Source organism: Ascidiella aspersa, chromosome 8, assembly GCF_963924565.1.
Source record: "Ascidiella aspersa chromosome 8, kaAscAspe10.2, whole genome shotgun sequence".
Lineage (NCBI taxonomy): Eukaryota > Metazoa > Chordata > Ascidiacea > Phlebobranchia > Ascidiidae > Ascidiella > Ascidiella aspersa.
Window position 1 is genome coordinate 9,055,333 of NC_139454.1, and position 9,631 is coordinate 9,064,963.

At 35.5% G+C, this 9,631-nt stretch overlaps 1 protein-coding gene and 11 non-coding genes across 14 annotated transcripts in view; 11 read left to right on the forward strand and 1 right to left on the reverse strand.

The window, feature by feature from the left end:
- Positions 1 to 123, reverse strand: part of LOC146135661 (putative phospholipid-transporting ATPase IA) — a 32,837-nt gene extending 32,714 nt beyond the window's left edge. Inside the window, exon 1 of one of the 3 annotated variants that reach the window (XM_083395224.1) lies at positions 4 to 123. Coding sequence is in view for 1 of the 3 variants with exons in the window: in XM_083395225.1 (XP_083251351.1) it covers positions 4 to 40 (37 nt within the window). In the remaining 2 variants the exon portion in view is untranslated. The remainder of the gene's footprint in view (positions 1 to 3) is intronic. The other 2 variants (XM_083395223.1, XM_083395225.1) reach the window with 2 other exon arrangements.
- A 3,736-nt stretch (positions 124 to 3,859) lies between these two features.
- On the forward strand, positions 3,860 to 3,932 carry Trnat-ugu (transfer RNA threonine (anticodon UGU)). Its single transcript has one exon. It is a non-coding gene; the product is annotated as a tRNA-Thr (tRNA).
- Positions 3,933 to 3,996: 64 nt separating this feature from the next.
- Trnat-ugu (transfer RNA threonine (anticodon UGU)) lies at positions 3,997 to 4,069 on the forward strand. Its single transcript has one exon. It is a non-coding gene; the product is annotated as a tRNA-Thr (tRNA).
- Positions 4,070 to 4,406: 337 nt separating this feature from the next.
- Trnat-ugu (transfer RNA threonine (anticodon UGU)) lies at positions 4,407 to 4,479 on the forward strand. Its single transcript has one exon. It is a non-coding gene; the product is annotated as a tRNA-Thr (tRNA).
- A 3,092-nt stretch (positions 4,480 to 7,571) lies between these two features.
- Positions 7,572 to 7,644, forward strand: Trnat-ugu (transfer RNA threonine (anticodon UGU)). The gene has a single exon. It is a non-coding gene; the product is annotated as a tRNA-Thr (tRNA).
- A 64-nt stretch (positions 7,645 to 7,708) lies between these two features.
- Positions 7,709 to 7,781, forward strand: Trnat-ugu (transfer RNA threonine (anticodon UGU)). Its single transcript has one exon. It is a non-coding gene; the product is annotated as a tRNA-Thr (tRNA).
- Positions 7,782 to 7,983: 202 nt separating this feature from the next.
- Trnat-ugu (transfer RNA threonine (anticodon UGU)) lies at positions 7,984 to 8,056 on the forward strand. Its single transcript has one exon. It is a non-coding gene; the product is annotated as a tRNA-Thr (tRNA).
- Positions 8,057 to 8,533: 477 nt separating this feature from the next.
- Positions 8,534 to 8,606, forward strand: Trnat-ugu (transfer RNA threonine (anticodon UGU)). Its single transcript has one exon. It is a non-coding gene; the product is annotated as a tRNA-Thr (tRNA).
- A 65-nt stretch (positions 8,607 to 8,671) lies between these two features.
- Positions 8,672 to 8,744, forward strand: Trnat-ugu (transfer RNA threonine (anticodon UGU)). Its single transcript has one exon. It is a non-coding gene; the product is annotated as a tRNA-Thr (tRNA).
- Positions 8,745 to 8,947: 203 nt separating this feature from the next.
- Positions 8,948 to 9,020, forward strand: Trnat-ugu (transfer RNA threonine (anticodon UGU)). Its single transcript has one exon. It is a non-coding gene; the product is annotated as a tRNA-Thr (tRNA).
- A 339-nt stretch (positions 9,021 to 9,359) lies between these two features.
- On the forward strand, positions 9,360 to 9,432 carry Trnat-ugu (transfer RNA threonine (anticodon UGU)). Its single transcript has one exon. It is a non-coding gene; the product is annotated as a tRNA-Thr (tRNA).
- Positions 9,433 to 9,497: 65 nt separating this feature from the next.
- Positions 9,498 to 9,570, forward strand: Trnat-ugu (transfer RNA threonine (anticodon UGU)). Its single transcript has one exon. It is a non-coding gene; the product is annotated as a tRNA-Thr (tRNA).
- Positions 9,571 to 9,631: the final 61 nt, after the last annotated feature.

Consider the following 9,631-nt stretch of genomic DNA (forward strand, 5'->3'; position numbering starts at 1 on the left):
TACCTTGAAGCCTACGAAAATGAATTCTTATCTTTTCCATACCATCTGCTTATAACAGCATAGCACAACGACAGAACAAAAAACCTGTTTAAGGGCAACAAGTAAAAAAATGTTTTATTTTTAGCTGGAACAACATATTTGAAAGGGTCAAGTGAAGCACTGGATAAGAAATTTCATCTAAAATTTATAGAAATTATATATAGCAGAAAAACATTCCAAAGTGGCAACACTGCAGGATAAACTTTTACGCCGAAATTGTGCCTTTAGAATGTATAAACAATGACAAATTCCAAAAGTGTTGCTGTTTTCGAATTGGAAACTTTCAGTCTATGTAGGGGAGATGTTCATACAGCCTTAAATTGCTTTGATAAAATAAAGTTAGTGCCAAAACTTGTGCAACTGCTATGCATTTAATTAGATAAACGTGCTTGGCAGTTAATGTGTTATTACAAAAAACAGAAACGCATCTGAAGTTTGTATATTGGATTGACTTTCAGTGTAACTGCAAATATGAGGTAGGATTCTAGACACATCCTATTTTTTTAGTAACAAAAACAAATACAAAAAAGGAATGTCTTCTAAATCTTGGCAACAAACTTTACACAATTCAACTCAAATTGCAGACTGACGCTCCATATGGTGTCTAACGATTACCAACAGCAAATGCCGCCAAATAATTTTTTAAATTTCAATACAATCTTAGATACTGTATTTTTCATAATAATCTCTTTCGACATTCTTAAAGGTGGCGTGATCTCAATCTCATCTTAATCCTATTCGGTAAAATTTCTGCCGCTCTTTTTTTTAATATACTATAAATAAAAAGGTACGGTATCAAAATACTAACTTTAAAAACATATCACAATATAGAACAAAATTCAAATTACTTGGTTTATTTGATTAAATTAAAGAAAAAATTATGGTAAAAGTGCAATGTTCACCAGTTTGGTTGAATACAAGCAAAGAAATGACATAATATAAAATAAATATTACGGTACCTTAAGAAGTATGGTTAGCATTTTTTTTAAGTAAAAAAAACTGAGCAGCAGAAAGATCACTCGCAAAAGAATTGGAAAACAATAAGAAACCTAGAAGCGGGTGCGGTTGTTGTATATTTTGTCAGGGGGTATATTTTCAGGGCTTGGTGTTTTTTTTTTAATTTTTAATTTAAATTTTTAATTTTTTAATTTTTTTTTTTGTATTGTATATTTTATGTTATATATTTGATTTTTTCCCTAACTTGTTTCTGCAAGCAAAAACAGATGTGGGCCGAAAACTTCCCCCCTCTAACTTCTAGCTTTGATGCGAAAGGGGCTCAAATATGGTGTCGTAGTATTTGGGAAATGATCGAAACATATATTTGATAAATTTACTTTGACGTAGATAATGCGTACAAGCATGTTTTTACACTTTGGCCAGCTAACATGTTTTGAAAAGCAAATATTATCATTCTCTTAAAATGGTTCAACGACCATGGTTTGCTATACTTTTACCAACTTTTACTGGGTAATTTTTTACCATGGCTTGGTCCGAGCAATTATAGATATAACAGACTTTAAATCTGTGATTTCGAGCAATATATAAAACAAGTTTATGTGCCTAATAAATCACCTTTTAAATTGAAAGTTTTTCCAATTGAAATCCAATAAACGCAGCGTTCTTAATATTTATTTTAGAATGACGTCATGTTATAACGTAGCTTTGTAACGTCCTCCTTAATAATGCATTCAGCTTAATGTTTTGCTTTCTGCGCCCTTGGACAATTTCAATTTGTTTAGGCCTGGTGTTGATATGTTTGATTGGAGTAACATGCGCAACAGGTTCAAATAGAGAGGCGTACACTGCCACCAGATTTCGCATTTATATTTGCGGCAGTAAAAGATGCTGTTTTGTAAGAGTAGTAGGTTATTTTACTAAGTGAAGCCTCTTTCTTAAATGCAAGTCGCACGCGCCCAGTTTTGCTAACGAAGCCACTTCGCACAATAAGTCTCACGCTTGGTGTAGTTTTGTTTGGATGGAGCAACAATTACAACAGGTGCTAACAGAGAAGTGTACACTGCCTCCAGGATTCCCATTTAAATTTGTGGCCGTAAAATATGTTGTGTTGTAAGAGCAATAATTGTTTTTTACTAAGAGAAACTTCTTTCTAAAATGCAAGTCGCACGCGGCCAGTTTTGGACGAGCCACTTCGCACAATGAAAGTCTCACGCGCGGGACAATAAAGCGCAGCAGGCGTCAAGCCGCTTCGTCACTTCACAAGCTGGACAAAGCAAGCGAATATGAACAAATTCTGTATAAAAGTAAACAAAAAAATTCTGCTGCTAGATGGCTGTCGTTTGCTACAAAGTGCTAAAACGCAATATTTCAGGTTTATGTCCCCCAAGCAAAGGCCCATGGGGTAGCAGCCTCATAAACTTCTGCAAAGCACCCACATTCCACTCTACGCCATGTCTGAAAATTTGAAGGTTCTACGATGCATACCACTCTATAAACTTCGGGCAAAAATAGGTCTGAAACATGCCATAAGAAACCATAAAAGAATAGCGGCAAAAACAAGATATGTCCCGAAAATAAATTTTTGGCCCATATAATAACGGCAAAAACAGGATATTTACCGAAATCAAATTTTCGGCCCATATAAATAGCGGCAAAAACAAGATATGTCCGAAAATAAATTTTCGGCCCATATAACAAGTTTTCGAAAACTGTATCAAGAAAAATAACAAGTTAGAAAGTTGTTATTGTACCCTACAGTCAGTGGTGCGATTCAACCGGTTCGTACCGCGTCTACAGAACCGTCCCACGAAATTTATGAGATCAGCGAACCGGTTAACATTACTGGTTACTGCCAATGGATTTTTGCATCTGATCTAATATATCGATTTTTGAGATCTAAGTAGCTCACGTGTTTTTTCTTTTAAAATGTGCAATTGTTCGCATATAACAGTCATCCATCGTGTTTATTTAAGACCAGTGTTCTAATTCCTGAGCTATGACGGCTCACATGAATAAAAAAATTAAGGTTGTATCAAAATTTATTTTAAATTATTAAGATTAAATAGTTAGCCTCCAGTGAGATTTGAACTCACGAACCCTGGTTTACAAGACCAGTGCTAAAACCCCTGAGCTATGAAGGCTCACATTAATCAAAAAATTAATGTTGTGTTAAAATTTATTTTAAATTATAGAGATTAAATAGTTAGCCTCGAGTGAGATTTGAACTCAGCAAACCTGGTTTACAAGACCAGTGCGAAAAACCCTGAGCTATGAACGTTAATTAGGCTACAAGGTTATTTATACAAGAAAATTCAACGTTAAAACTACATTGGGCAAGTAAGTTAGTTATACGTTCACGTTAAACTTAATTTACATAACAGTGTGGACTCCATACGACGCGAACTAAAAACTACGTTTCTCAGTGACGTTATTTATACGTTCACCTGGAACATTATTTTTAACTAAAAGTGTAGACTTCCGACGACGTAAATGCGACGTTAAAAATTACGGTTTTGAGTGACGTTTTTGTATGTTCACCTTGAACAATATTTTAACGTTAAGGTGTGATCAGGCGGCGTAGGGAAGATGTGGGACCAGAGGAACATCCGAAACATTGATCTTATGAACCAGGGGTTGTGAGTTCAAATCAAATTGAAGGCTAACTATTTTAACTTGCCAATTTAAAAACAATTTTTGTACAACATCAATTGTTTTACTGATGTGAGCCTTCATAGCTCGGGGTTTAGAGCACTGGTCTTGTAAAACAGGGGTTGTGATTTCAAATCTTACTGTAGGTTAACTATTTGTTCTTAATAATTTAAAATAAATTTTAATACAGCATTAATTTTTTTTGTTGATGTGAGTCTTCATAGCTCAGGGGCTAGAGCACTGGTCTTGTAAACCAGGGGTCGTGAGTTCAAATCTCACTGGAGGCTAATTATTTAATCTTTATAATTTAAAAGAAATTGTAATACAACATTAATTTTTTCATTGATGCGAGCCTTCATAGCTCAGGGGTTAGAGCATTGGTCTTGTAAACCAGGGGTCGTGAGTTCAAATCTCACTGGATGCTAACTATTTAATCTTAACAATTAGAAATTTAATTTAATACAAAATTAATTTTTTGTTTATGTGAGACTTCATAGCTCAGGGGTTAAGCACTAATCTTGTAAACCAGGGTTCGTGAGTTCAACTCTCATTGAAGGCTAATTATTTTTACTTGACAATGAGAAAATAATTTTAATACAACATTAATTTTTTTTACTGGTGTGATCCTTCATAGCTCAGGGGTTAGAGCACTTGTCTTGTAAACCAAGAGTCGTGAGTTCAATTCTCACTGGAGGCTAACTATTTTAACTTGCCAATTTAAAAACAATTTTTGTACAATATCAATTGTTTTACTGATGTGAGCCTTCATAGCTCAGTGGCTAGAGCACTGGTCTTGTAAACCAGGGGTCGTGAGTTCAAATCTCACTGGAGGCTAACTATTCATTCTTAACAATTTAAAATCAGTTTTAATACAATATTAGTTTTTTCTACTGATGTAATCGTTCATAGCTCAGCGGTTAGAGCACTAGTCTTGTAAACCAAGGGCCGTGAGTTCAAATCTCACTGGAGGCAAATTATTTAATCTTAATAATTTGGATACTTCTGGCGTAGCTCATCAGTAAACAGAGTTTTCCTTTTTAGCATTATAATGTATAGCTTATATTTTGCTTTATGTTGTCTAAATTCAAAGAAATAGTCTGCTGAGAACAACCTGATGCAATAGACAAGTGGTACCTAATCTTTTTCTGCCGTGTCCCCCTTGGTAAATTTCCCATGCCTTGCGCCCCCTCTCTCTACGAAAAGCACTTCGGCATTTTTAATTAAATATCACTGAGACAACTTGAAAATACTGACGTTTGTCGTCGGTCGCGAAAACGCGAAAAAATTGGGTTAATTGGCGCTAAACTGTAAATTCAGAAGGATTTGCATTGCACACAAAATAAATTACTCGTACACGAGATGATTTTGACAAACGTGTCGTGAGGGCATTCACTCCGGAGTTGTAAGGCTGCGATGTCAGCGCAAATAAAAATGTAAGCGCAAAAATTAAACTTTGCCTTAGCGTGTTTTAAAAGATGTGATTACACACAACAACAGCAGCAATATTGCAAAAACATTATCGATTCGCGCGAAAAAGTTCGAGTCCCCTGTTGCTAGCCTGTTATCCAATTAAATAAAACATGGAGAAAAAGTAGTTCGAGCGGTATATGAAATTTATCGTTTATCTATAAGTTAGCAAAATTTTAAATAGGGCCCGTTATACCTTCAATGATATGAAAACATTCAATGATATGAAACAATGAGACTTGGTGCTGAAAAAAGTTAACGCACAAGTAGAAAAGATTCGCGCGGAACGCGAAAATTTTTGCCGTTTTAATGTTAAAGTTGCCCAAAACAGAGTTTGTACAGCGCTATAGGAGTGGTGTTCAACACAGCGAAATCATTGGAATCATTGAAAAAATTAAATATTAAAATAGAGCTAGCGCAAAAAAAAAGTATGAGCAACTAATTCGAAATGCGAAAAAAGAGGACATTTGGACACTTTTGAGCGTCCTCGGAGGACCATTCAGTTTACTTGAGAAAAGAGGACAAATCCTCCTAAAAGAGGACACATGGTAGGCCTAATGTAGAGTCAAATCTGGACTCGGGACTCGACAAAATTTTACATTTGGCCGGAGTCGGACTCGGGACTCGGGACTCGGGAATCGGGAGTCGGACTCGGGTTTATTTTTTTGGCCGGAGTCGGACTCGGGAGTCGGACTCGGGTTTATTTTAACCGACTCCGCAGCCCTGCTGGAGGCTAACTATTTATTCTTAACAATTTACAATCAGTTTTAATACAATATTAGTTTTTTTTTACTGATGTGAGCCTTCATAGCTCAGGGTTTAGAGCACTGCTCTTGTAAACCAGGGGTCGTGAGTTCAAATCTCACTGGAGGCTAACTATTTAATCTTAACAATTTAAAATTAAATTTAATACAACATTATTTTGTTTTGTTGATCCGAGCCTTCATAACTCAGGGTTTACAGCACTGGTCTTGTAAACCAGGGGTCGTGAGTTCAAATCTCTCAGGAGGCTAACTATTTGTTCATAACAATTTAAAATCAGTTTTAATACAATATTAGTTTTTTTTACTGATTTGATCCTTCATAGCTCAGGGGTTAGAGCACTAGTCTTGTAAACCAGGGGCCGTGAGTTCAAATCTCATTGGAGGCTAATTATTTAATCTTAATAATTCAAAATAAATTTGAATACAACATTAATTTTTTCGTTGTTGCTTGCCTTCATAGCTGAGGGGTTAGATCACTGGTCTTGTAAACAAGGGGCCGTGAGTTTAAATCTCACTGGAGGCTTACTATTTAATCTTAACAATTTGAAAGAAAATTTAATACAACATTAATTTTTTTGTTGTTGATGTGAGCCTTTTTAAATTTCCCATGCCTTGCGCCCCCTCTCTCTACGAAAAGCACTTCGGCATTTTTAATTAAATATCACTGAGACAACTTGAAAATACTGACGTTTGTCGTCGGTCGCGAAAACGCGAAAAAATTGGGTTTAATTGGCGCTAAACTGTAAATTCAGGAGGATTTGCATTGCACACAAAATAATTTACTCGTACACGAGATGATTTTGACAAACGTGTCGTGAGGGCATTCACTCCGGAGTTGTAAGGCTGCGATGTCAGCGCAAATAAAAATGTAAGCGCAAAAATTAAACTTTGCCTTAGCGTGTTTTAAAAGATGTGATAACACACAACAACAGCAGCAATATTACAAAAACATTATCGATTCGCGCGAAAAAGTTCGAGTCCCCTGTTGCTAGCCTGTTATCCAATTAAATAAAACATGGAGAAAAAGTAGTTCGAGCGGTATATGAAATTTATCGTTTATCTATAAGTTAGCAAAATTTTAAATAGGGCCCGTTATACCTTCAATGATATGAAAACATTCAATGATATGAAACAATGAGACTTGGTGCTAAAAAAAGTTAACGCACAAGTAGAAAAGATTCGCGCGGAACGCGAAAATTTTTTGCCGTTTTAATGTTAAAGTTGCCCAAAACAGAGTTTGTACAGCGCTATAGGAGCGGTGAACAACACAGCGAAATCATTGGAATCATTGAAAAAATTAAATATTAAAATAGAGCTAGCGCAAAAAAAAGTATGAGCAACTAATTCGAAATGCGAAAAAATAAAAAAATTGGACACTTTTAGCGTCCTCGGAGGACCATTCAGTTTACTTGAGAAAAGAGAACAAATCCTCCTAAAAGAGGACATATGGTAGGCCTAATGTAGAGTCAGATCTGGACTCGGGACTCGACAAAATTTTACATTTGGCCGGAGTCGGACTCGGGACTCGGGAATCGGGAGTCGGACTCGGGTTTATTTTTTTGGCCGGAGTCGGACTCGGGAGTCGGGTTCCGGTTTATTTTACCCGACTCCGCAGCCCTGCTGGAGGCTAACTATTTATTCTTAACAATTTACAATCAGTTTTAATACAATATTAGTTTTTTTTTACTGATGTGAGCCTTCATAGCTCAGGGGTTAGAGCACTTGTCTTGTAAACCAAGAGTCGTGAGTTCAATTCTCACTGGAGGCTAACTATTTTAACTTGCCAATTTAAAAACAATTTTTGTACAATATCAATTGTTTTACTGATGTGAGCCTTCATAGCTCAGTGGCTAGAGCACTGGTCTTGTAAACCAGGGGTCGTGAGTTCAAATCTCACTGGAGGCTAACTATTTAATCTTAATAAATTGAAATAAATTTTAATACAACATTAATTTTTTCATTGATATGAGCCTTCATAGCTCAAGGGTTAGAGCACTGGTTTGTAAACCAGGAGTCGTGAGTTTAAATCTCACTGCAGGCTAACTATTTATTCTTTATAATTTAAAATAAATTTTAATACAACATTCATTTTTTGTTGTTGATGCGAGCCTTTATAGCTCAGTGTTTAGAGCACTGGTCTTGTAAACCAGGGGTCGTGAGTTCAAATCTCACTGGAGGCTAACTATTTAATCTTAACAATTTAAAATTAAATTTAATACAACATTAATTTGTTTTGTTGATCCGAGCCTTCATAACTCAGGGGTTAGAGCACTGGTCTTGTAAACCAGGGGTCCTGAGTTCAAATCTCACTGGAGGCTAACTATTTAATCTTAACAATTTAAAATTAAATTTAATACAACATTAATTTGTTTTGTTGATCCGAGCCTTCATAACTCAGGGGTTAGAGCACTGGTCTTGTAAACCAGGGGTCGTGAGTTCAAATCTTACTGGAGGCTAATTATTTAATCTTAATAATTTAAAATAATTTTGAATTCAACATTAATTTTTTCATTGATGTGAGCCTTCATAGCTCCGGGGTTAGAGCACTGTTCTTGTACACCAGGCGCCGTGAGTTCAAATCTCACTGGAGGCTAATTATTTAATCCTAATAATTTAAAATAAATTTTAATACAAAATAATTTTTGCCATTGATGCAAGCCTTCATAGCTCAAGGGTTAGAGCACTGGTCTTGTATACCAGGGGTCGTGAGTTCAAATCTCACTGGAGGCTAACTATATAATTTAAAAAATTTAAAAGTAAATTTAATGCAACCTTATTTTTTTTTGTTGATGTGAGCCTTCATAGCTCAGGGGTTAGAGCACTGGTCTTGTAAACCAGGGGTCGTGAGTTCAAATCTCACTGCAGGCTCACTATTTATTCTTAACAATTTAAAATCAGATTTAATACAATATTAGTTTTTTTTTACTGATGTGAGCCTTCATAGCTCTGGGGTTAGAGCACTGGTCTTGTAAATCAGGGGCCGTGAGTTCAAATCTCACTGGAGGCTAATTATTTAATCTTAATAATTTAAAATAAATTTTAATACAACATTAATTTTTTCATTTATGCGAGCCTTCATAGCTCAGAGGTTAGAGCACTGGTCTTGTAAACCAGGGGTCGTGAGTTCAAATCTCACTGGAGGCTAACTATTTAATCTTAACAATTTAAAATTAAATTTAATACAACATTAATTTGTTTTGTTGATCCGAGCCTTCAGAACTCAGGGGTTAGAGCACTGGTCTTGTAAACCAGGGGTCGTGAGTTCAAATCTTACTGGAGGCTAATTATTTAATCTTAATAATTTAAAATAATTTTGAATTCAACATTAATTTTTTCATTGATGTGAGCCTTCATAGCTCCGGGGTTAGAGCACTGTTCTTGTACACCAGGCGCCGTGAGTTCAAATCTCACTGGAGGCTAATTATTTAATCCTAATAATTTAAAATAAATTTTAATACAAAATAAATTTTTTCATTGATGCAAGCCTTCATAGCTCAGGGGTTAGAGCACTGGTCTTGTATACCAGGGGTCGTGAGTTCAAATCTCACTGGAGGCTAACTATTTAATCTTAACAATTTAAAATTAAATTTAATACAACATTAATTTGTTTTGTTGATCCGAGCCTTCATAGCTCAGAGGTTAGAGCACTGGTCTTGTAAACCAGGGGTCGTGAGTTCAAATCTCACTGGAGGCTAACGATTTAATCTTAACAATTTAAAACTAAATTTAATACAACATTAATTTGTTTTGTTGAT